The sequence below is a fragment of the Strongylocentrotus purpuratus genome, unplaced genomic scaffold, assembly GCF_000002235.5.
Source record: "Strongylocentrotus purpuratus isolate Spur 01 unplaced genomic scaffold, Spur_5.0 spur5_scaffold_6, whole genome shotgun sequence".
In the NCBI taxonomy this organism is placed as follows: domain Eukaryota; kingdom Metazoa; phylum Echinodermata; class Echinoidea; order Camarodonta; family Strongylocentrotidae; genus Strongylocentrotus; species Strongylocentrotus purpuratus.
Genome location: NW_022145612.1, coordinates 19,065,776 through 19,091,586, shown reverse-complemented (window position 1 = coordinate 19,091,586; position 25,811 = coordinate 19,065,776). Strand labels below are relative to the sequence as shown.

Below are 25,811 nucleotides of genomic sequence, written 5' to 3'. Positions count from 1 at the left end.
GAAAAACAATACCAGCAAACCTATAAATCTTGCGTAATTTATATTTCCAATGCTAACATAAACGAGGAGAGCACGCCACGTAAATATCAGTAAACATTCATGTATAAGCTCCCACTTTATATATTGCCTAAATTATGAATAGGCCAATTTTTCAGCAGCATAGTTGTGCATCTAAAAAAATTACGGGGAGGAGGTATGGACAAACATGAAAACTGTTTCCTATGAAGTTGGTTTAATTTGTCTTACCTTTTTTTCATGAAATATGATTGCGACAACATTATATATTTTTGATAGATAGTTTATAGTTCAAAACTGGGCTTAAAACTCACATGATGCTCAATGCATTATGTTTAAATTTCAATGTTCTTTTATATACAATACATGCAAAGCGAATAGTCACACTGTGTCACATTGTATGTACCATGGCACCATGAAGTTGTGTGATCTAATGTAAGTTAACATTTAATATTTCTTTATTCCAACAGTGTATATTCCTTTCTCGCCATCTCATTGAATGGGAGTTGTATTACATGTACCGAGTGAGTCAAAAAAAAGTTTACACCTAGAAAATTGCTAATTATTTTAAAAATAATCTATGAACAGTAAATTAATATACATCTTATGAAAGAGTGTTTTATCCCAAATCATTTGGAACCATTTTTGTGTGGTATGTGTTCACGCTTGGATAAACAGGTGGCATTGTTTGCGAGAGTGCAAAAATCGACTTGCGCCAAAGTGATGCCTACAATATGTATTATGTTGGGATTAGCGGAGTGAGAGAATGGATTGAATGTATCAAATGAAATGCATTGCATATGTTTTTTTGCAAAGGGCAAAGACACACACACCCACATACGCGCGCACAAAACGTTCGCTGATATTTGATATTCGATATTTGATATGTGTGGCATGATTAATTTCGTTAGGGATGTTATTTGGATCTGCAAAGACCGAATTAATACCCAAATCCCAATTGTTTTATTCAAACATCACATAGGCAACTTTGGCGCAAGTCGATGTTTGCACTCTCGCAAACAATGTCTCCTGTTCAGGGGCGTAGACAACGGGGGGGGGGGGGGGATGAGGGGGATGGCATGTACAATCATCCCCCCGGTTTTGGGGAATGATATTTGCTTACTTAATAAGTCATAATGATGATAATAATAGTAATAATAATAATGATAACAATTATAATATTAATAATAATAATAATTATGATGATGATAATAATAATCCTCATCATTATTGTAATTGTGTTTATTGTTATTAGCCGCATTCACACGGTGAAAGCCAATTCAGACGGTAAAAAAAAGAAAATCTTACAAGTATTTTGTGGTTATCTTGTGGTTTGGAAACCACAAGATAACCACAAGATTAAACAGGCGCGGATCTACGGGGGGATGGGTTTAGGGGGTTTAAACCCCCCCCCCCCCCCCTTGGGCGGCCCAAAAAACTAACAAAAAAAAAGGAAGAAAAAGAAAAAAAAAGAAAAAAAGAAAGAAAAAAGAACGCACGCTGGAGAGAAACCCTTTCAAGTGCAAATATTGTGAGAAGATATTCAACTCATCTGGTAACTTAACCAAACACATCAGGGGCGGATCTAGCTTTTTGCTAAGGGGGGGGGGGTTTGACCAAAATAATGACTATGCGGAGCATCGTCCACGAGCCGCGAAGCGGCGAGCCGATTTTTTTTGGGGTGTTTATTTGAACCCCGTAAGTGATGTTTTCCTGGCATCTATTAACACAATGAAGACCATAAAAAGCAGTGCATGATAACGTCTTTTTAAATCAAGTAACAGTTTAATACACAGTTATATCCAGAGTTATCATGTGTTTGGTTAAGTTGCCAGATGCGTTGAATATCTTCTCACAATATTTGCACTTGAAAGGGTTTCTCTCCAGCGTGCGTTCTTTTTTCTTTCTTTTTTTCTTTCTTTTTTTCTTTTTTTCCCCCTTTTTTTTTTTTTTTTTTTTTTGGGCCGCCCAAGGGGGGGGGGGGTTTAAACCCCCTAAACCCCCCCCGTAGATCCGCGCCTGCACATGATAACTCTGGATATAACTGTGTATTTAACTGTTACTTGATTTAAAAAGACGTTATCATGCACTGCTTTTTATGGTCTCCATTGTGTTAATAGAGTGCCAGGAAAACATCACTTACGGGGTTCAAATAAACACCCAAAATAAAATCGGCTCGCCGCTTCGCGGCTCGTGGACGATGCTCCGCATCGTCATTATTGGTCAACCCCCCCCCCTAAGCATAAAGCTAGATCCGCCCCTGAGTCATCCCCCCCCCCCCCCAGGTGTACGAACCTACGCCACTGCTCCTGTTCATCCAAGCGTAAACACATATCACACAAAAATGGTACCAAATGATTTGGGATAAAACACTCTTTCAAGACATATAACAATTTAATGTTCATCGATGATTTTTAAAAAAATATTTAGCAATTTTCTAGGTGTAAACTTTTTTTTGACTCACACTGTAGTTTACATTTATATTGAAAGACATATGCTAACCAGCATCGGCAACGACGCCCCCTTTAGATCATGTTTTGGATGCGTGTTAACCGGGGTGTTAACATGTTTAGCTTCAGTTTTAACTTCTCTAGCTCTGGAATGGTTACGAAGATGCTGACTTTCAAGGGCGAATTATTACTAAAATGGGCTGTGACCAAAGAGAATGATACTCAAGCACAGGATTGTTGGAAAACCTTTCATTCTGCAAACATGGAAAATTGGGGATTTAGCATCAATTGATGATCGTTGGCCCATTCTGCTAGACGACTTGAGTGTGCTCACGCTCTCCGTAGGTTATCGCACAGAGAGGAGTCCATGGGGTCAGTGAAAGTTGTGCTACCTTGCGCTGCCAAATAATATTGGGAAGGATCCGGGATTCCCCGAAATTTGTGGCACAGACACCACAGACTGTATAGCTGTATGCATGTCAGATGATCATGGACGTAGCCATTAACACAGGCATAAGCCCAAGGAATACAGCGCAGGCGCAGGCACCACATATTTTGTAAGTATTATACAAAAGCATTGGAGTCCTTTCAACATGCATAAATTGTATTTAAATGTTAAATAGTACTTCAGCTTCACTAATGATTGTGTGCTTGTCTGACATCAACATCTTCAACAACAAACCTGCATTTATTTGTCAGAATTTGCCATAACATGTAATTTGTCATTGTTACTTTCTTTTTACAGACTTGCTATTATTAAGTAATACATAGAGTCGATCTAGAAGTGATAGAACTAAAATCTGAGGAAAAGAAAGTTTTAATCAAATGCATTTCAAATCCTCCCAAGTGTATCACTGCTGGAATTATATTGTACTTGGCTTCGAGAGCGAGAGGTAAGCATCAACGCTTAACATAATATTTATTATAGGCCTATATTTATTTGTGACATTTTCAACTGAAAAGTAAGGCTAGGGCCAGTAAGGGGGTTAATTGAAGTAGGCCTAGACCTATATAGAATTGATCTATCTTGAATGGGCTGCTAAAAGTACTAGTTTTCTGATACAATTTCTGTGATTTCAAAAGATTTACGCCTGTTATATGTCAGGGTTTACATTTGGTTAAATCAAATCCAAGTAGACTTAAGAATACAGGCGCCTTAGGCCATTCCATGGTAGCTGCGACCATGAAATTCTCAGAATATGCGGTTCTGATATTAGTCTTCTATGGTGATACGTTGAAGAAGATGGAGGAGAAGAAGAAGAAGAAGAAGAAGAAGAAGAAGGAGAAGAAGAAGGAGAAGGAGAAGGAGAAGGAGAAGAAGAAGAAGAAGAAGAAGAAGAAGAAGAAGAAGAAGAAGAAGAAGAAGAAGAAGAAGAAGAAGAAGAAGAAGAAGAAGAAGAAGAAGAAGAAGAAGAAGAAAGAAGAAGAAGAAGAAGAAGAAGAAGAAGAAGAAGAAGAAGAAGAAGAAGAAGAAGAAGAAGAAGAAGAAGAAGAAGAAGAAGAAGAAGAAAAAAAAAAAAAAAAAAAAAAGAAGAAGAAAAAAGAAGAAAGAAGAAAGGAGAAGAAAGGAGATGGAGGAAGAGGAGGAGGCGGAGGAGGAGGAGGAGGAGGAGGAGGGGGGGAGGAGGAGGGGGGGGGGAAGAAGAAAGGAGCAGAATAGAGAAAAGGAGGCAGCAGAAATAGATATTAGTTTCAACTACATTGATTTTTATAAATGTAATGCTCCTGGGAGAAATTTCAATTATTTAAACATATTTGTGGCTTACACCCAGTAAATAAGATCGATTGATCGATCTGTATTATTTTGTCATAATTATAAGGCCCCGATCTACATTTTCACTTCAGGGCCATGCCACATTCACAATTTGTGATTATTTATATCAAGTGTAAATGTAGTTTTGGACCAATTCATATACAAGCAACTAAGGTCAGATATCTTCTCATAGTCAAAGATGTGGCAGAGTGGAGGGGCGATGTACCAATCACATGGAAAGCATATAAAAGGTTAAGAAGAGGTAACATTAAAACTATTATTATTTATTTATTTGGCACTTTCAATACATGTCAAACAAAATATGAGTAAACAAAATATGGCAATAAATTTATAGACACTGGTGCACCCAACAAGGTGGCTGTGGAAGGAATATATGTCAACTAAATAGCCATGGCCCACAGGCTATCCTTCCCACAAGTGCCATTAGAAAGACTTATATTGGTATGCCACAGGTGGGTTCATCATTTTTATTATGCCATGTACATGTATCTACGGCTTCATTTCTCTGACTGAAGCAACTAGCAAATTGAAAGTAATAAAGGAATGGCGTGTGAAAAAGTAATTTGTGTAGTAATGCAATTACAATACAATGGAAAACCAACAAGTTTAGGAAATATCATCCGGATATGGACTTTGGCTTGTCTTCCACTTATCTCTTACAGGAAACTCAAGCTTATGGAATGGATACTGTGAGTGCAAAGCATACTGTACATATGACTTAGGCCTCATATTTATGTCACTAGCCCTAATAATCACAAAGCACATTGGAACCCAGGTTGTTTAAGTTACAAGCTGTAAGTCACTTAAAGGGTTTATGATAAAGTAGTTTAGTGTATGAGGATATATAGTCCTATACCATAATGATAATTGTGAGAACATTGAAGGGAAAGTCCACCCTGATATTAGGTTGGTTTTAATGAAAGAAGACAAAATGAAAGAAACAAATCTGTGAAATTTTGAACAATATCTCATTAAAAATAGGAAAGTTATGAATTTTTAAAGTTGTCATCAGTCAAAAAACAAATTGGCAACACTATGATGTATTTTGCGAGCTTCTTCCCAATCTTTGTGAAATATTGACTTCAGCAATTTATAATGCTGAAAAACAGGTGATTTGTGTTTATTTTGTTTATTTGTGTAGTGAATTTTGTACATGTGTAGCGTTGTTTTTCGTATGTGTCCACGGTCCCAGCACTAGTTTTTGCTTAAACTCCCACCAACCGGTTCCTCTCATTTTCTGCTTCTATTTTAACCAACTTAATATCAGAGTGGACTTCCCCTTTAACACTATGGAGTTGCTGGTACTGAGGTAAAGTACACTGTAAGTGAATTTGATATGAATATAAGGACTATTATCAAATGGTGTCAGGAACAAGAGTGAGTGTGGTATTTGATTGCTCTAACACTCTGTAAAGAAAAACTACAGTAAAATGCAAAAGAACATTGAACTTGCATCCACTAGAAGGGCTCTCGACTTAAAATCTTCTGTAATCAGCATGTGTTATTAGTACCTGTAATAAATATAATCATTGCTCATGCCATCATCGTCATTTTCATTCGAGTATAAATGTAGTTTTGAAAATTCTCTTGTATGACCAATATGTTGAAAAACATGTTTCAATCTAACCAATACTATCTAATGTATTTATGTGGAGGAGACATATTTCAGTTTTGGTTCACTTTTGAAGTTGGGTGGAATATGCTTATTATTATTCAATGTTTAACAGGACCAATTGTATCACATAATTTATATATCTGATATGATGCATTTAAAACTAAAGATAATTTTGTGTGTCATTTTGCTTACTGGAACCTGGTTCCATGTGTAAAGCCTATGGGAATTAGAGAATTCAGGAGTCAATGGGTTAAAGGATATATCTTCTTCATAAAGAACAGACCAGGAGATTCCAGCTGCTCACATGTTTCAAAACCTCTTTCATCATGTGACCTCGAAGAAGTATGTTTTCATTGAATGAGAGTCCTGGAAAGTGTAAACTTGAACATTGACTGTACTCTGAGTCTGAGGAAATGTTTTCATAAAACAACAAGCATGTACCAGCACAGGCGTATCTGATAACCGGAGATCCTTGCTGTATAGTGTCCTAAATTCATTCAAAAACACACTCAAGATGGAAGGTATTCCACCAGCAGATCTTGGCAAACTTGTCAATGCACAGCAAATCGGGGCTGGTTTTAGGACAGCCATTCATACCCCCAGACCTACAATCCATACTCTGGGACAACAGCCTAACTTAAGAGTTGACAGGATGGAATGCAATAACAATTTGAAGTCCACTGGTCAGGAAAATGGGGGGTACTACAAGCAAGGAATTTGTTCTGAGAGTGGTTTTGATTCAAGGAAGGAGGATGTCCCTGGCTTAGAGTGTCCTAATCATGAAAGATGGTTTCATTTTGAGCAAGAAGAACCTCCGAAACAAGCTCGTGTTAACTGTAAATCGAATGGAGGATCCATGAAGGAAAAGAGTTCTGGATTTATGGGGAACATGTCCAGTGATGGTTGTAGTTCAGAGGAAAGTCTGCAGACTGATGATAAAGACAGAACCAAGGAAGACAGGAGTTCTTCGTCCTCACTCAGTTGTGCAAACTCTGCCTACAGCTCCTCAGCAAGCACTGACAATCATTCACTCCCAGCTCAATCAGACCTTTCTACTGCCAGTACCATGATGTGCCCCCAGCCTCTGTTTGACTGTAATCCATCTCTACTCTCATCCCTGCCCCCACAGCCATTGAGACCTGATTCTACAGGCCTAATTTCTTTAAAGGAAAAGTCAAGGAAGACAAACCTCTTGAAAAATGCTTTTTATTATCCAGATACAATCATTTGGTCAGACACCAAGAAGTGTGTGGTACAGTGGAACAAGGAAGGAAAGCTTGGCTTCACCATAAAGAATAAGAAGGTACGTGCAGCTGATTTGCGTCATTAGGCCTGTCTTCATCAGCTTGAGTTTGCTGAATAACCCGCTTTTTTAACTATCCCGATTGCAAATTAACCATTCAATGGTGTCTTCATCACCCTGCAGCTGCAATTTATATTTGGTCAAGAAAATATCCCAAGAAATATTGGTCTGTTTCCAAAATATCCCGCTATTTGGAAAAAACTTAGCAGGCTAATTTATGCCCGTCTGAGCTAGTTTGCGATGAGCGTATCGGTCTGGTAATGGCGCACTTTCGAGCTTTGGGATAATATCCCGAGTCTGAAAATAACAGGTTATTTGGCAAACTGGAGCTGATAAAAACAGGCCTATGATTTAGGCCAAGTGAATTACGTACATGCTCAGTATGCATGTCCCTGGTATGATCTCTTTCTTTCATTTCCCTCTCTCCTCTCTCTCTCTCCCCCCCCCCCCCCCCTTCCTCCCCCCTCCCCCCTTCCCCTCTCTCTCTTCTCTGTCTCTCTCTCTTCCTTGTCTCTCTGTCTCTCCTTTTCTCTGTTGAAAATACGAACATGTCATTGATGTTGTACCAAAATCAATCATTTCAGAAAAGGCCATGTATATCTCATTTAACGTGTGCATTTTCCTTTATCTTTTGCTTCATATACTTATTGCAATACCTTTTTTGTGTTACACCTTTTAGACAATATCCCATATATATATTTAAAAGTGTGTTTGTCACTTTGTAGTGTTGTTATTTGGAGAGAAAACATTTCTGACAAGACCATGGGATAGCAATTATTTAAGTAGCACGTATAGCTGTCAGATTATGCCAAACACAGTGATATAATGTTCAATAATAACAAGATATTTATCAGTCAGACACAACTTTCCTCACTCTTGGGCCTGTTAAATAGATGAACCATAATGAAATGATATATTCAAACTACATGCACGACCGATTGTGGCATAGTGAACTTGTGTACAAAAACATCTGATCTTGCACAATCACTTACATGACCTGATTTTGACCCGGATTGCATGCATGATCCTAACCCGACCTTTAGAATGCAGAATCATTCCAGGGAGTAAAAGTCCTTTCTGTTACATGCATATACATTACATTGTTTTGCCATCTTTTTGTTTTGTAACGATTGTGAAAGTAAAGTTGAAACTTTCTTTGGATTCAATTAATTTCCCATCATACAATCAAAGGAACTTTAATGATACTTTTCAATAATATAGCTTAATTAGTATTAGTTGAAGGACTAAGGGTGAAATATATACATCTATGAAATGCTGTGAGTGACTGAGAATGCTTAAATTGTAACAGGGAATAATTTTCCTGGTATCGCATCGCAATTGCTATGCATTTTTGCATGACTGCTATACAAAATATTTTTGTGTAGCAGTTTTCTTCCATAGAAATGTACAGAATTTCATTTGAAATATTTATCCATCAGCTGAAATTGCTAATCAAAATATTTGAGGAAAATTATTCCCTGTGTAATTATATTCATGCCCAACTTGAACTGAAAAATCTATCAACAACATGATGAGTAATCAACTACAGAAAGTAAGAAAAAAGCAGTGATAACGATTACAAATATAATGCTGTCACAAACTGAACAGTATTTGTTTAATATTTTCAAAGTTGGTGCCATAATATTTGCGATTGATCATTGCATATAGCCCTTATAATTTGCATTTGAATTGACTTTAGTATTTATAAACACATTTTCCACTAGACTTTAGTCAGGAGTATCTCGGGCATAGTATTCGATGGGTTGAAAATGAAGAACCATCAGAAAAGTACCTAATTAGTTGATAGGTCCATTTTTGTTTGTTTGTTTATTTGTTTCTTTATGTTGTTTGGAGGAGAATCTTGGAGAGAGCTTGTATAAATGTTAGATGTCATTCAAAAATAATGTAGAACGATAAATTGTAGATTTTTAGAATAAACAAAACATCTGAAAAAAAAAATATGATAGATAGTATCCTACCCTTCTGTCCCTTGAAGGTATGGGTTGGTAGTGGTAAAATTGCGGTTCAAGGGTTTTGGGTGCAAAATATCCATTTAATATTGTTTAAATATTGCCTTCAGTGGTTTAGATGGCAATACTTCAACCTAAATCCGCAAAAAACAGAAATATATGCACAAATGTTCAATGTTGAAGTGAATTCGCGATATCTATCCAGGCCGGATCGATATGATAATTTACCAAATATATCAATTAGTATAGGCAGTTTCCCGGCAATATTAGTATCATCACGTATTAGTCAAAACATCTTTCACATGATTGGTAATAACAGCTTCCATTTCATTTTTTGAGAGGGGGGGGGGGCATTTCCAAAACTGGCCTATACCTTTAAATGCAGTAAAATGAACTTACCCGCACACAGTCATACACATCCACCTATATCCACCCACCCACCTACATACAAACATGCATAACAACATTTTTGTGAAATTGTCAGATGACATTTATAGTTCTATGCTGTTATTGTACCTCATTGTTAGGGACAAGATGGAAGTGAAGTCTATGCCATGGTTACCTCTTTCATCGGCCCCTCAGCGAAATCAAGTGGACTGGAACTAGGAGACCGTGTACTGTCTATCAATGGTACACCCATTCATCAACAAGTAAGTGCTTTATCTATTTGGAGGAACTGCAGAATTCCCCCACCATGAACCCTAATCCCTAAACTCTAAATCTATCACTAATCCTAACCCTAATCCTAATTCTAAGCCCAACCCTAAACCCAACCCCAACACTAAACCCAACCTTAATTCTAACCGTAACTCCAATCCCAATCCTCACCCTAACCCTTACCCTAACCCCAACATTAACCATAAAGAAAATTTAAAAACTAACCCTAACCATGACCCTGACCCCCACCTTAACCCTAACCCTTACCCTTGTACGAATACATGATACTGAAGCATGATGGGATATTCTGTATTTTAAGTTTGGTAAGCCTTTATTTTTTATCAGGTCTTAGCAAATCATTGCCTGTTGCTACGATGGAGAGACTTAAAAATACTCTCCTTCTATTTACTGAATTCTTAATATCTTCCTCCTAATTTAAGGAAGTTGGGTTCAACAGGCTTATACTGGGACTGCTTTATCCAAATATGATCATAAGCCATATAAAATGAGTTTACACTATTTGTCATTCATCTACACATGTTTCTGTGTAGCAGAACACCCAAGGAATTAGTTTTCAATCTTACATTTAAGAATGCAGGATATTGTTCAAATAATATTGTAGAATGATGTGATGTAGTTTTTCTAACGATTCATTTGTATTCTAAAAATTTAGAGATTTTATAGATGAATGTTGTTATGAATGCATCAATGACTGATCTTCATTGTCGTAAATGGTCTGTAAACTCTTGAGCTTTTGTTGGTGTAGGCTATTGAAAATGCGTTATTACTGTAGAGATCGAAAGCTATTATACCTATTAATACTAGAACTATTTAAGAGATTTCTTTGTTTCGTAAGATGTTTATACTGATCAGGGATTTCATTCACGTATACATCACATAAGGTATATATGTATTTGTCTTCGGGACTTATCTCTCGTAGTACCATTCACAAAAAAATTAATTTTAATCATGGAGTTATAGTCATGCAGTTTCTAAATAATGCAAATTCTACTTGATGGTTTGAATTTTGCAGGTACACTGTTATACCCTCTTTTCTAAAATAGTATGCCATTTGAGTTTGGCTTTATGATTGATTGTAATTAAATTCTACCAATTTTGAACTTCTTGAGAGTAAACATCACTCATTGGGGTATGCAAACTAACTAACTTACATAATTTCATTTTAGTGTAGTTTGCTCTGTATCCTTCATTTAGTTTTTTGTATACTTAAAGGAAAGGGCAAAATGTTCAAGTGTGATGAAAGGGCAATTAAATTGTGTCAGTAATTTCAAACAGACTCAATTTAAAACAGATAGCTTTGAGTGTAATTAAAAACTAACTAAATCATGGTTGAATACATTAAAAACGGTTTCACTTTCAAACATGTATCAGAAGCATTTTGCTTGAAGGACAATTTTAGAGTGTTATTAAAGGAAACTTCACCCAAGAAATAATTTTACTTATCCTGAGAGATTTAGTATATTCTTTCCCATTAATCTACAAGATTCCCCACCAAAGTGTATGAGAGAGACATAAAGCAAGAATATCAAACAGTTTCTCAGCACGACATGGGTATCACCATTTTCTTTATAATGTGACGTACTATGTGAAATGTATTTAAATTTATGGATGCTTCCTTCCCAAGGTGTGTTAGGTGAGCATTTCATTGACCTGGTATTATCCCTAGTGCTACAAATACAATTATTAGAATGCAAATTGCATAAATAAGTTGATGCTCTTCTGGAGTGAATGTTTTTCATAAATTACTTAGATTTTTCAACTGCTATATTTTTGTATTTTTAAATGAATTAGTCACAATTGTTCCTCTGTTATATATTTTTGACCAAGTATAATTTTATCTTCTCAGCTTTGAAGTTTCCTCATTAAAAACTTAAACGTTTTGATATTGATTTTAAAAATCTTTTCAACTGAAGCTTGGTGCATGATACATGTACAAGGTCACCAAGTACGTCACATTTTCAAGAATGTCTGCGTCCATGTTCATGCTAAAAGACATGCCAAGAATATCTTCATTTGAAAATCCCATGTACATTTTGGTAAGGATTATTTTACACCAAAGGGCAGAAATACAACTCATTTTTCAAATTACCTACACTTATTCTTTAGGGTGAGGTTTCCTTTAATTGCAGAGTTATAAGTCTCTGGATTTTTGCTTTAATTTAGCTGAAACAGTAAGCAACAATATAATAAAATAGAATATATGACATTTAAAAATTAAAGAAAGTGGGGGAAGAACATTTCTGTATAATTTGAATTTGTATCTTGTTGATCTCCAAAGATATGGATAAATAACATTGGAATTATATTATTTAAATGTTAGGTGTTGAAGGAATTTTTGTAAATCACTTTCTTTTCAGGCAGCAGCTGGAATATCAGCAAGTGAAGTTTTCAAGAAGCAGAGCCGAGATAGTCCAGTCTCTATCATCATACAGAGACCACAAAGTACAAGAGTGAGAAGTATTGCCAATTCTGTGAAATCTTCTCTGAAAACAGTGTCTAGACAAGGTAGCTTCAGAGATACCTTCGAAAATGATGACAGGCCAATGATGCGATTACCTGATCTGAGATTGGTCATTATGGGTAGCAATTCAGAGAACGTGGCAGAACAGTTGGTTGGATCTGAGATTTGGTCTGGGAGACAGGATGGCCCTATCAGCGAAAGATGCTGTGTGAAAATACAGAAAAAAGACAGAGTCTTTGAGTATCTGTCTTGTAAGTCTCACCAAGTCATGGACGTCTTGAAATCACTTGAAAACCAGAAAGACTGCCATAACGGATCAAACAGCATTCATGGTTCATTGGCTGTCCCAGAGTGTGTGGTTTTGGAAGTGGTGGTGGTGAAGGATTCAAGATTTGCCGATTATTGCAATCAGTTGGTAATGACATCCCATTCCATGTACATTGTTGAATTTGATGGGCAATCATTCCTTCAAGACACCGAAAAACATGTGAGGGAACTCCAAGGAAAGCTGAATAAGATTAGGACTTATGCTGGTTCAGAGTCCCCGGTTTATCTTACTTCAAGCTGGCAGCATTTGTATGCAGACACCTTGGAGTCGGTCAAGAACATTGGTACGCAGCTACAGCAGAGGTTTGAGGAAGCATTTGGAGGACAGCTCCAGTACCATGAGAACTGTCCATGCTTCATGCTCAGCAGGGCATCATCATCTCAGGTGCCTCCATGCAGTCAATGCCAGCACCTAGATGGAAGGGTTGACTTGACTGTAAGGCAGGACCAGGTTGCATCCTCAGTTGTGAAGTTCTGCAGTCAGAGTTCCACATCCACTACAACATCTTCCTCATCTGTGCTTTCATCTTTGAACTCCTGCTCCACCTGCTTCAGTGACTGTGGCCCTGAGGCTTGCCTGAATCTTCTGAGAGAGCACCTTTCAAGAAATGTCTTTGAGCAGAGGTTCTTGACAAGAAAGAACTATCCTCAGAAGTTCCTGTCCTTCAGGGATATTGTGATTGGACTGAGGGATCAGAAGCAGAAGTGTATAATGACATCAGGAATAAAGAAAGAATGTGGAGTTAGTGACAGTGAAGAACTGACTTCTCTCCTGGAGTACCTACACAGACAGGGAGTTATAATCTTATCAGGTAAAATGCTATTTTAATGTTTCTCCCTTGTGAGTGCAATAAAAGATTGGTTCATAAATTTTTATGAAGACACTTGTTCTTTAATCCCATATGAATTTATCATGAACATAATGCCTTGATGTAAAGTATACCATATATTAGCTAGTAGCTCTTTATTTCTTGTGAATGTAAATTTATGTGTACCATTTTGACATCCAGTGCACAAATATGCAGGTACTTTAATGATTTATTTGATTATTTTAATGAATATCGGAGATAATTATTGAAACCAGTACCATACATAAAAAATAAAGATGTGAAAAGAGAAATGTTTGAAGTTGACTATACTTTTCTTTCACAGCCAATGAGAAAGATGAACCGCATCGCTCCTTTGTGGCTCTGAACCCTGAAGACCTCGTCCACACCTGCCAGCGTCTTCTTCAAGTCCCAGACGTGAGTCATCAAGACCAATCTTTACGCCAGCACTGGAATGAACTCAAGACAAAGTCTGTCCTGACCCAACCTCTTCTGACCCATCTCCTTGGTATGGAGTCTGATGCAGCATGCATCACAGCGTGTCTCCAGCAACTCAACCTGATCCATGACTACTCCGCGCTGCCACCAGGTTCCTGCCATTTCTCCTGTGACAGTCCAAGAACAGGGAGAAGAAGCTCTCAGCAAGCCCAGTATCTCTTGCCCTACCATATAAACAACTTGGTGTCTCGTGGTTCAACTTCCTGCAGGGACCTGTCATCAGAGAGAATCCTCCTTGCTGACTTTAAGGGGTACAGCCCTCACGGTCTCTTCTCGAAGCTTGCAATCGAGCTAGGTGGAGTAGCCAGTGAGAGGGATGGAACCTTTGAGCTTATAAGTGAAACATCTTGGAACTTTAACATGGGTGGCAACTATACTGTGTATATGAGGGATGATCCAAGCAGGTGCATGGTGAAATTTATCATAGTGTGAGTATTAGTAACTATCTTTGGGCATATCTGGATAACTATCCCTGGCCATTGCCACTGAGAAACGTTGCTAATCTAGGATAATTACCACCCTGCTAGACATACTGACACATACTCCGGCGACTATTGCTCCATGATAAATATTTTACACTTACCGGTACTGAATTTTTAAACTTTAGCATTGGACCAATCAATTTGCTTAACCCTTACCCTAAATCTAACCTAAAACTCAATTGCTAACCATATATCTGATGAAATAATGCCCATAGCAATTGTTGCTGGACCATGTGTCTGAGATTTGAAACGGGGAATCATCCATCCAAATTTTCCAAATGCCGGGTCCCTTTTTTTTTGGGGGGGGGGGATGTTCTAGTAAATTAGTCATGAAGCTTTGGTTATACCTATCCCATGATAAATACAATGTGGCACAGGGATTTGTGTTGCATTTGGAGTTGAATGTTCTCATGATTAAATTTTCAATTAGATTTACAGTATGAGAGCTATTTTGGTTTATATCTGGACTGCCCTTTTTTTCTAAATTCAGATAGGCAATTTTTTTCATCATGAGTTTTCTCTTCTGTCATTTTGATTTTCAGGTGCAACAAAGGCTTTTTATTGCAGAATGTCCTTATTGCCATACACACTGCTATACTGAAGGTGACGAGATCCAATGACTGCTTCTCTCTTGGGCCACCATGCCCCATGGATCATAGATGCAAGGTATGTCCATATTTGTGTTTTTATCACTCCCAGTATATCTTTCCAGACATAGCTTCCTGTTCTATGCATTTCCCTGATGCCTGATATGTAGTTGTCTATGTATGCCTGCATGTGCAAAAAGGTATAATTGATCTTGCTTGCCAATCTTCAAAAATAGACAAAGTTCTTTATCATACCCATCATACCCACAAAATAAATCGGACCACATGCTCCATGTTTCATTAAACACCATTTTGTTGAAAATTAATCATGTTTCCGTTATTTTTAAAACAATGTTTTTTACTGATTACTTGCATATTTTTACATGGATGTATAGAATCTGTGTATTTATTACTCCCTATACTATCGACTATTACCTTATTTTGCTGCTAATTGCTTGATCATAAGTTTGTTTGTGAGGTCAGGTTTCTCTCTTGATGTAAGCATGCAGCATGATCTTTTATCCATTTTGTCTATAGTTTCAGCGGGAGATGGGTAGCCTTGCCTTTCCGCACATCATTGACCTGTCAAAGGAATCTGGAGAGCGCCCTCTCTGGTGTGGAGATGAAGATGTACGCAAGTTCAAGAATGTTAGACAGTGGATTGTCTCCCAAGGGAAACAGGTACATGAATTGAATGCGATATAAAATGTTCATACTCAAGAAATATGAATACTTGCAGACTGCTGGTCACAAGTGCAGAGTGATTGTTGTCTGAAAAATTTTGGACCCATCACAAAATTTCATTACAATCTGTACATTATCCTTTTTGTGGTGGACATTAGGTCATGAAAGGTGACTCCCCTGTACACCCAAATTGTTACAAGCTTGATGATAGAACACAGTCATCAAACCTTAGAGAGAAACCTTCATATGCTGCAAACTAAAAATAAATTAAAATTTTTGGACGGGACACATCAGGTTGAAATTTTTTTTTTCTTCTCCAAACCTTTATGAGCATTGTTTGCATTGCTCTAACCTTGCCCATCCAGTCTCTATGTCTAAACAAGGTATTTTATCTGCATATATGTACATTGCTTCTTTTCATCCAGGTGTTTAATCTGTACCTGGTAGTATTTTAAAGTCATTATAGTTGCATCAGTGTTGTGAACGTCTGTTAAAAGGTGCCTGGCTGGAATGCTCCGTAGGGGGTGGAGAATGGGCATACATTGTGTGCGGACTAACCTGAATCCAATTGACCAGGATATTGTTATGTCTGTAAAGCAATTAGAGACATGGTAGAAATATTAAGTGCTATCTAAACCCGGAATATTATTAATAGTATAATTCATATTATTATTATTATTATTATGACTATTATGGTTAATATTTCATTTATTATTATTATTATTATTATTATCATTATTATTATTATTATTACTATTATTATTACTATTTTTACTACTATTTATTACTACCTATTGCAGAAGAGAACAGCCCTGAAGTCATCTGGGATGATACTCCATAAGGACACAACATACGCTCACCTTCCTTCTGATCTCATTCAACTGGTTTGTAACAAGATGAATCTATCCAATAGCAGGGGCAGGGATTGGAGAGGATTAGCAGGTAAATGTTACCCTTTAAAAATTTTTTTACTAGTGTGCCTTTTCTTAGTAAACCCCAAGTTGTCACCAGCCTTTCATATGCCATTGTCATTATGGATTTAATTGTACATTTTCCCTTTTCTCTTAAGACATACAATAATAGACATGATATATCCCTGTTCTGAATAATTCATTTAGTTTTGTTCATCAACATTTGTAGTGTAATTAGTTGTTGTCTTGTTGAAAAAATTATTCTGATATTAAGTTAGTGAGATCTTTAAGAACAACTTTTTGTGGAGTTAATTGATGAACTTGTAATGATAACAAAATTCAAATGGCTTTTCCCCTGCTTCCATTGAAAGTGCTGTTCTATGATTAAAAAGAAATTGTGCACATTGTGCTAACACTGCTATGTTTTAAGCAGATGCTTGCATATCATAAGATATGCTTGTGATTATGACCGGTTGTGAAATCCCTCAATTTTCAGAAAAAGAACACCCATGATCTTAAAAACCACAAACAAGATATGGGTAAACCACTAAAAGAGGATATGGTTGGTAGCATATATATATATATATATATATATCCCAATAAATGCAATTATCACCATTCATAGCAATGTTAATCAGTTTTTGTGGTGTGGCTATGGGTTTGTTTTATGTAAAGAGCTATTTTGGGGGATCAATGTTGATAAGATTTCTGATCAACCCTTTTCCAAATACAATATTTATTGTTTGATATATAGGTGAAAACAGGAAATGTCTTTCCCCTTTGTGTCGTTCAGAGTCATCTTTAAAATTTGAACACATTAATTTGCATAACAAAACGATGGGGTCGAGTATTGTTATTTTGATTTTAGTACAGCTGGAAACATGTATGTATAATGATTTAAAGCCTCTCTGCACTAGTTTTGCCAGGAGGTATTAGACCTCCCTACATGGTCACTGACAGGTGGTTATCTCATCAAATCAGCTCTCAATTAACATAACAAAAAAGGGGATCAATGGTTACCAATTATGCATTGTTTGCTATATAGAGGGCACAAGTAGCTGTAAGTAGTGCAGTGGGGCTTTAAAATATGAAATTACCCTTCCTAATCCCCCTCTTGCATATATTTTTTTTTAACCTTCCCTGCATGTCCTCATATTCCCATCCCTTCACACAGGTCAACTAGGTTACTCCACCTCTGATTTGAAGCTCTTTGAAGAGGCTCTATCACCGCACCAGTATTACTATGACCCCTGCAGCCATCTCCTCGAGGACTGGGGTAAGTCTGGGAACGCTACCCTGGGGAACCTGATCAGCAACCTCGAACAACCCAATCTCAATCGCCAGGATGTCATCCTAGAGATCAAGACCAAATGGAAAATTGTAGACAACTAGTCTTCAATTTAACCTGTTGACTACTGAATTATCTCATTCCCATAGGCTTTACACAGGGACCACCCGGTTCCAGTAGGCAATGGGTTAATAATAGGTCATTTAGGTCATTCATCCCACCGCTGCCACCATATAACGTGGGGTTGTTAGCTGTATGATTAGTACTGACATGAAGACACCATAGAGAAACATCAGAGTTAGGTTTCAATCCAGCATGCCTGGTTATATTGGGTATAGAAGAGCCCACACACCACAGTGTACATTAACTGTGTGTATGTGTGTATAGCATGTAGCATTGAGTCAATGTATAAGATCACATATAACTGGAGGCTTATACTTCAGAATACTATTCCCAATGATGCATGGTTATGTGTCAGTTATGCCTCATTAACCTCAAAAAAAGTTATAAGTTTCTTGGCATTTGCCCATTGAGGATATCCATTTCTTTATCAAGAAATGTTCTCTCACTGTGATGTCAGGAAAAAAAAAAGGATTATGAAATCCTATATTTGATTAAGCAATAACTTAGTGAATTAGTTTGATGACTGGTCAAATCTTTGGTAAATGGTAATTCTAATTTTGAAAAATGTATCCTTTCACTTGAAGTGCTTATTTGAACTCTGAAGCCAAGTTTAAGTTTGTTCCAAGAGACATTATCATACATCAGAATGAGTACCCTACACTTCTGTCAAAAACCCTGTCATGATTTCCATGCAGTTCTCAGTAGCTGTGTGACATCATCACTTCCCTTGCTAACCTTTGACCACCTAAAGGATATTACTGCATGTCACATGGTTTGATCCTCCATTGTCAAGCAAAAAACAACAACAAATCCAAAAAGCAAAGCTCTCAGAAAAATATATGTCATGTGCATTTTGCAATAACATTAAGACAGCATCACTTCCCTTGCTATGCTTCATCACTTCCCTTGCTAACCTACCTTTAAGGTTAGCAAGGGAAGTCTAATAGACTAACAGGATTTGTACCTCTTTTGTGTAAAAAATGTGATTGCATGTATTAGGGTTTGTTTTTTCATTGTTATGCCAACATAACATTGCACATTACATCATTTTGCCCAAAATAATGATCAACAGATTCATCTGTATCAAATATTCTTTTTATTTTAACCATCTTGATAAATACAATGAACTTTAGCAGTACTGAAACTGTATTTTGTTTAAAATAAATCTGTCACAACTTGTATAATTATTTTTTAAATGTTTGTTAGGGAGCATGATATGTATCAGAATCCTGACCTAACTTGCAGTATGTGCTTATACACTTCATTAAGTAATGTCTTGATTTATAGAAAAGACAATCATTCATTCTTATACAAAATGTAATTCAGAAGCTGTCATCCAAATGTTTTATTGGGAATGAAATCAATTTGTTGCGATATATACTATAAAATGTATGCTGTATGGTTGCAATTGATCTAAGTTTGTGCCTCAAGTCTATCATATTTTTCTTTTGTGCTTTTTCCTTCACTCAGCATATGTGTGCTATATATACATGTGTATATAAACAAATAGGGGTATGAGAAAGTGATAACACTCTTTTAAAGTATTAATTCCACTCTAGCTGGTTTGATGTCCTTTATTAAAAGTCCATCCTAGCTTCAGATGGGTTTGAATACAGCTAATATGTGAGAGAAATAGCTGACCATTGAATCTTCAGGAAAAAAATCTTATAAAAGATGAGCAATTTTTGTTCTTTAAAGAGAAATTGCAGTGTTGATGATGAATGTACAAATTGACAACACCGTGATGTCGTTTGTGAGCCACTTTCCTTTAATCATCACAAAATTTGACAGATTCTCTCTGAAGAAAGTTATATCTCCTACTTGTGCCTTAGGTGTATCTTTGAAAACATGTTTAAATGCAATTATCAACAAACAAGAAGAAAGATATTTTGTGTGCAATGCACCATGAAACTAGCTTGCAAAGGAAGTTATCAAATTGTTACTTTGTTTCATGATCTTCAAGGTTCTTAAAGGTATAGTTGAGTTTTGTTGCAGAGGGCACTCCACAAAATATTTTTTGTGAGATAAACCGAGTGTCAAATTTGAAAGAACATACAATTTAAATGACAAAATCATCTTTGTTTGATCAAAATCGGTTCAGAGACGGCTAAAATATCCATCAATTTAACCATTTCTAATATTTCTGTTTTATTCAATTATCTTGATTTCAGGATTAACTGACTGTAAATATGTATTGGTTTGCTACATCTTGCCAGAATTTATCAAACAACATGTATATGTTTTAATCATGTATATAATAATATAAATATATATTTTTCATCTTATGTTATGTTAAATGTGTTAATTGCTATACTGTATTATACTGATATGTACTTCATCAATGCAAAGATTATGTATTTTGATATAGAAGCCCTGCTCAGTGATGAATCTATGCCTAGGCCAGGGTGATGCTACTTCCAGGGTTGCCACAAGCAGAAAGTTTTCTGTTAACATGGGTGAGACCATACAAGAAAATGCCTCCCCCCCCCCCCCCCTTTTTTGTTATGCCTCCGCCACACATTAGTACCAGAGGCATTATATTTGCGGGTTGTCCGTCCGTCCGTAATTATTCTTGTGAACGCGATAACTTAAGAACGAATTGAGGTATCATAGTTAAATTTGGTGAGAGTATGTATGACCTTGTAAAGATCACCTGATTGGATTTTATGGTAAAGAAGTCAAAGATCACAGGTCAATTTAAATGTGCTAAGATATTCTGATCATGAGGCATATTTTCGACTGCACAGGGTCAATTTTTTTTCTAGTTTTTTAAAGAACTGATCTAATTGTACCAGTAATAGACAGTATTCTGTAAGTACAGTCAAAACATACTTTGTACCTTTAAACGTGTACACAATGCAGAGTCTGTATTGTGTACATGTTTAAAGGAACAAGTATGTTTTGACTGTACTTTCCAATTAACAGTGTTAAACAAATAACTCTTACTTCTTGTCATGGCAAATACATAATTTCTTTTTCACAACTCTTCAATAGACTTGAATTTGCATGATCCTAATATATAACCGTGTGTCTTGTATGGAGTAGATATATACATGTACATGTGAACATACAGGAGTAGAATCAATTTATGATGATCTAAGTTATAGATTAACTGTATTTTTGCTTTCACTATATATCTACATGTATATCCAGAAAAATCATTTTGGTAACACAAACCTGTGAAAATATGCTGTACATATTGCAATATCATGCTGAAATATGTAAGTTTGAATGGTATGAACCATATTAAACTATATTTAGAAGTATGTAAGTATTCTTTTAATGTGACTCCCTTTTAAAGTTCATTGTCGATCTATGTATAAATGGCGGGGTTAAAGTAAAATGTTATAATGGTTTGATTGGAGGCCTACATAAAGGGAGACCAATTTACTTTTTTCTAGTATACACCTCACACCAACACAAATTGCTACTCACACAAAGAGGAGAGTTACAATTAAAGATAAAGTTGAGTTCTGGTCATGCAATTGCATTGTGAAAGAAACGGTGTGGAACGAGTCAACAAAGGTTCTTCATCTAGCATATAAGTATTGGTGTGTACTGCAAGGTTCTGGAATCATCAAAATGATGAGAAATTCGGCCCAGTCTTGGTAAAGCTACAAGCACTGTACACAGAAAGATGTATATGTAATTTGTATGTTGTTACATGCCATATATAGAATATGAAAGCATTTGAAGAGCCATGCTTTTCAGGGAACATTTGTTATCTGATGTTCTTCCACACTTGCATAAAAACAATGATAACGTTCACAAAATATTTTTCACCTTTTGATCCCAGAACTCAACCTCTTTAAACACGATCAAGCATTTTGATGTAAAACTGCAGGGAAAAAATGAACCATACAATCATTAGTGTATTCATTTCAAATTTAATAACTTTATTGCAGTCAAAAGCATCTCTCAATAATCCACAAGAATTGGATGATAATAAATATCAAAGAAAAATAATAGTCTATGAAGACAAATATGTTAAAAGGTCAATTCATTACACCTGAGAGCTTTTAAACATAACTATATCACTTCACGTAAAGATAATATGTCCCTTTTGCAGCCAACATCAAATTATGTAGAACTTTGCAGGAATTATGAATATGTCATGTATGTCCTTTCTGTGAAATTTAAACGTCAGCAGTGTCCTAATATTCAAATTAATAGTCGTTATTTTCCCACTTAAAGAAATTTCAAGCCCCCCCCCCTTTTTTTTTTAAAGGGAAGTCCTTAATCAGTATTATTTTTTTCAAATGCCGTTGGAATTTAACCTTTTCCTTAGTTTGGCCTGCACATGGGACATAGTACCTTTAAATAATTCAAAAGACAAACATGTGATTGCCAAGAAACACATGCACATACTGTACATATTTCACGTGTTCAATATTTCAAAGTTATTTAATATCATTAAACAAGTAAATCATTTCACTTAAATAACATTTCAAAAGGCAAACATGCGATTGCCAAGAAATACATGCAAAGAACAACATGCCCATAATTATTATATATACATATTTCAAAGTTATTTTATATCGTTAAATTATGCAGTGTGAACAAAAATCTGTAGATTCAATATTCTTATTTTTAAAATAGAGTAATGAGGAAGGGTGTTGAAGTTAAGAGGCCGTATATTATGCAAAAGGTATACTCTCTAGCTATGTTGTTGGTTCAGTTGGTTCAGTTGCAGGAGTCGTAGGTGTAGTGGGTGTTGTAGGTGTGGTAGGAGTAGTAGGTGTGGTTGGTGTTGTAGGTGTAGTGGGGGTAGTTGGTGTTGTCGGAGTTGTTGGCGTTGTAGGAGTGGTTGGTGTTGTAGGAGTGGTTGGTGTTGTAGGAGTGGTTGGTGTTGTAGGAGTGGTTGGCGTTGTTGGTGTGGTTGGAGTCGTTGGTGTTGTTGGTGTGGTTGGAGTCGTTTGTGTTGTAGGTGTTGTGGGAGTGGTAGTGTCATCCTCAGATGTGGCGGCCGTGGTGGTGGCGTCTTCGTCGGATGTGTCACAATCAATTGCTGTTGTTGCTTTTTCTGTTATTGCTGCCTTGGTTGTAGGTGGCTTGGTTGCAGGTGGTTGTGGGACTATGTGTACATGACCAGAATTAGATCCAGAATTAGATCCAGAATCGCTACCAGAGAAGGAGCCACTGCGACGGAATCGTAGATTAGTTTCTGCAAATCAATGAAAACAAAGTTCATGTCAAATATCGTTGACATTACACAGAAACAACATTTGTTGATGAGAGGAAGATTTTCAGCAGAACCATCTCGAACAACATACATGTACGAATAACGACACTAGTTTACTTCGATAATGTCTACTTTTTAAAACATCGTAAATAATTAACATCGATGTTTGATACACGTATGTCATTCTTAAACAAATTCTCAGACTTAATTCAGACAGGAGTTATAGCAACTAAATTACTGTTTGGAAACAAATTTTGTTCCTTGTTATTTCCCTACATTTCATTTCATTGAATTGAATTTATTTATTTCCACATCAAGATAAAAACAAACTTATACAATCTTCAACACAAGCATATATGATGAGATATCTGAAGTGGGAGGACTACGAAAAGCACATAGATGGCTTGTGAAAAGTGATCCGAACCAAATATACAAAATAACAATAACTTAACAATACATAGTTTACACACAAAAATCAAGATTTAAGAAAAAAGGGAAGATAAATAAAGTAGAGAAAAGAAGGAGGAAACATTCCATAAACATTGAAATTATAAGCAGGGGCAGCGATTTCTTTTCATGACCGGGGGACGAAATGCGAGGAAATACAGATTTTCTACAATATTTATTCGTACATTTTGAGAGATATCATGCGAGGGAGCGTATCGACCGAGCGAGAAGATTTTTGCATTTTTATTAGTCTAAACGCTGCACTCTTGGGCCCTCCAGAGCCTAAAAGTGTGTTGCAGTCTTTGGTCAGTATTTGCTATACATTTTTTGTGTGCACTTTTTAAAAAATTTCGGGGGGGGGGGGACGAAAAAATTTTGACCCCGGGATCGCAGCCCCTGATTATAAGTTTTAGAATTTTCAGTTTTTCATGATGATGAACAATCGTCTCCGTAGATACGACAAATGTATGACTCGTATTCCCTTACTGTTGTTGCACTTACCTATATCGAATCGTACAATTTTATTTATTATTTCTCTACTCTAATGAATTAACCCTTTTCTGTTGTACTCACCATCGCAGTAGGTGATGTCAAATGTATCTGTACCAAAGCATACGTGATCGAGCACATTGCAAGCTGAGCCGAATCGCTGCCCATCCGCGTCACAGAATTTATCCTTGTGTGCTTCTCTTAGATAATGCGACACCATGACGTCACTCGTCATCGACATCAACGACGTGCTCATCATCAACTCCTTGTCGCAGGTGAGGACGTCCTCGGGCTTGAAGTGAGGACAGAGCTGTGACAGGTAGCAGTCGATGACGTTTCTTGCGGTGCCGCATCCCAAATCGATGGGGTTGGCTGGAAGGTGGGAATTGGAAGATTGTGATGGAGATAAAATCGAGGGTACTATCTTAGAAACTTTAGCTTTCAACGTTCAATTCAATTCAATTTAATTCATTTAGTTATTATTTTCCTCATTTGATTGTTCATATTTACAATGCTGGTACATTTTAACCATGGAGCTATAATACCTCCATGTTTTAACATAATACATATACATGTAGATCAATTTGCACAATACAATACATCAACAAATTTCAAAAACGTTATCAAAATCTTCTGCTAAAAATATGTTGTACATCGAAATATCAAGTCATAATATCGAGGGCACGTACTCTCTTAGTAACTTCAGCTTTCAACGTAAACAAAACCTTCTGCTAAAAATATGTTTTACATCGAAATATGAATCAAACTTTATCCTTTCTGGATGATTTTAAATACATTTAAAATGATGGTGATGAAGGACTAAATCGTTCATGTGGTCTATAGACATTCGGCATATTTTTATATTAGATTTTCGTAAGTCAAAGCATGGACCTTGATCAAAGCAACGATTTAAAATATTCTTACCTGATGAATACAGTGCCATGGAAATGCTAACAAAGACAGTGGCAACGAAAGTGACCTTCATCTGAAAGAAATGCGTCAACATTAAGAAGTGTTATGATAAACATAGGATACAATCAATTTTAGAAACGAAAACTTTGAAAATGGATGGTTGAAACAGGAATGAATTTACATGAAGAGCAATTTCTTATAGGGTAATAAACAGTTTAGGGGCTTTAACATGGAATTGCAGTTGTCTTGCAAAAATAAATGTATAGGACTTATCGTCATTTTCTTAATGCGTTTACATAATACGATTTAAAAAGTAAGGGAAAACCTTGTCATATTTCATTTTGACGATATATCAGTGACATGTATGAACAACCATCATTTTGCTTGAAATTTAGCAATACGAGAGCATTCAAAGACAGATTTAAGCACATTCCAATAACCTCATAAACACTGACAGTTTCATATAGAAGTGTCGTAAGTTATACCTTTAAATAAAACTTATGTAAAATAAAATTTATTCAAAATTTCAAGAGTTTAATGATGCGTATCAAGGTTAAACATTTTCATTTCATTCAAAATCGATTTTTTTTTTCCCCTCCACGTATTAATGAAGTACATTTTAGGGAAACGAAAAATAGAATTGGAATTTTTTTTCCCTTCTAAATAGTGCGCAAAAAACACAACGTATTATAAATCTGTATTGTCGAATATAGAGAAGTAGCACTACTCACCTTGTTGATGTGGTTTGTTTCTTCCTTCGTGATGAGCAAAGATGATCAGGGGGAAAC

General features: G+C 36.3%; 2 protein-coding genes across 2 annotated transcripts; one reads left to right on the top strand and one right to left on the bottom strand.

The window, feature by feature from the left end:
* The first annotated feature begins 6,110 nt into the window (after window positions 1-6,110).
* On the top strand, window positions 6,111-21,259 carry LOC100890104. The gene is made up of 8 exons (XM_030972390.1): window positions 6,111-7,157; window positions 9,655-9,777; window positions 12,163-13,405; window positions 13,746-14,346; window positions 14,943-15,066; window positions 15,525-15,668; window positions 16,472-16,613; window positions 17,757-21,259. Exons 1-8 carry the CDS (start codon window positions 6,369-6,371, stop codon window positions 17,972-17,974), a joined length of 3,384 nt encoding a protein of 1,127 aa, XP_030828250.1. The 5' UTR covers window positions 6,111-6,368; the 3' UTR covers window positions 17,975-21,259.
* A 1,395-nt stretch (window positions 21,260-22,654) lies between these two features.
* LOC763041 (integumentary mucin A.1) lies at window positions 22,655-25,811 on the bottom strand. Its single transcript, XM_001198895.4, has 4 exons — window positions 25,755-25,811; window positions 25,036-25,096; window positions 24,196-24,483; window positions 22,655-23,157 (listed from the first exon to the last, which is right to left on the bottom strand). Exons 2-4 carry the CDS (start codon window positions 25,094-25,096, stop codon window positions 22,655-22,657), a joined length of 852 nt encoding a protein of 283 aa, XP_001198895.3. The 5' UTR covers window positions 25,755-25,811.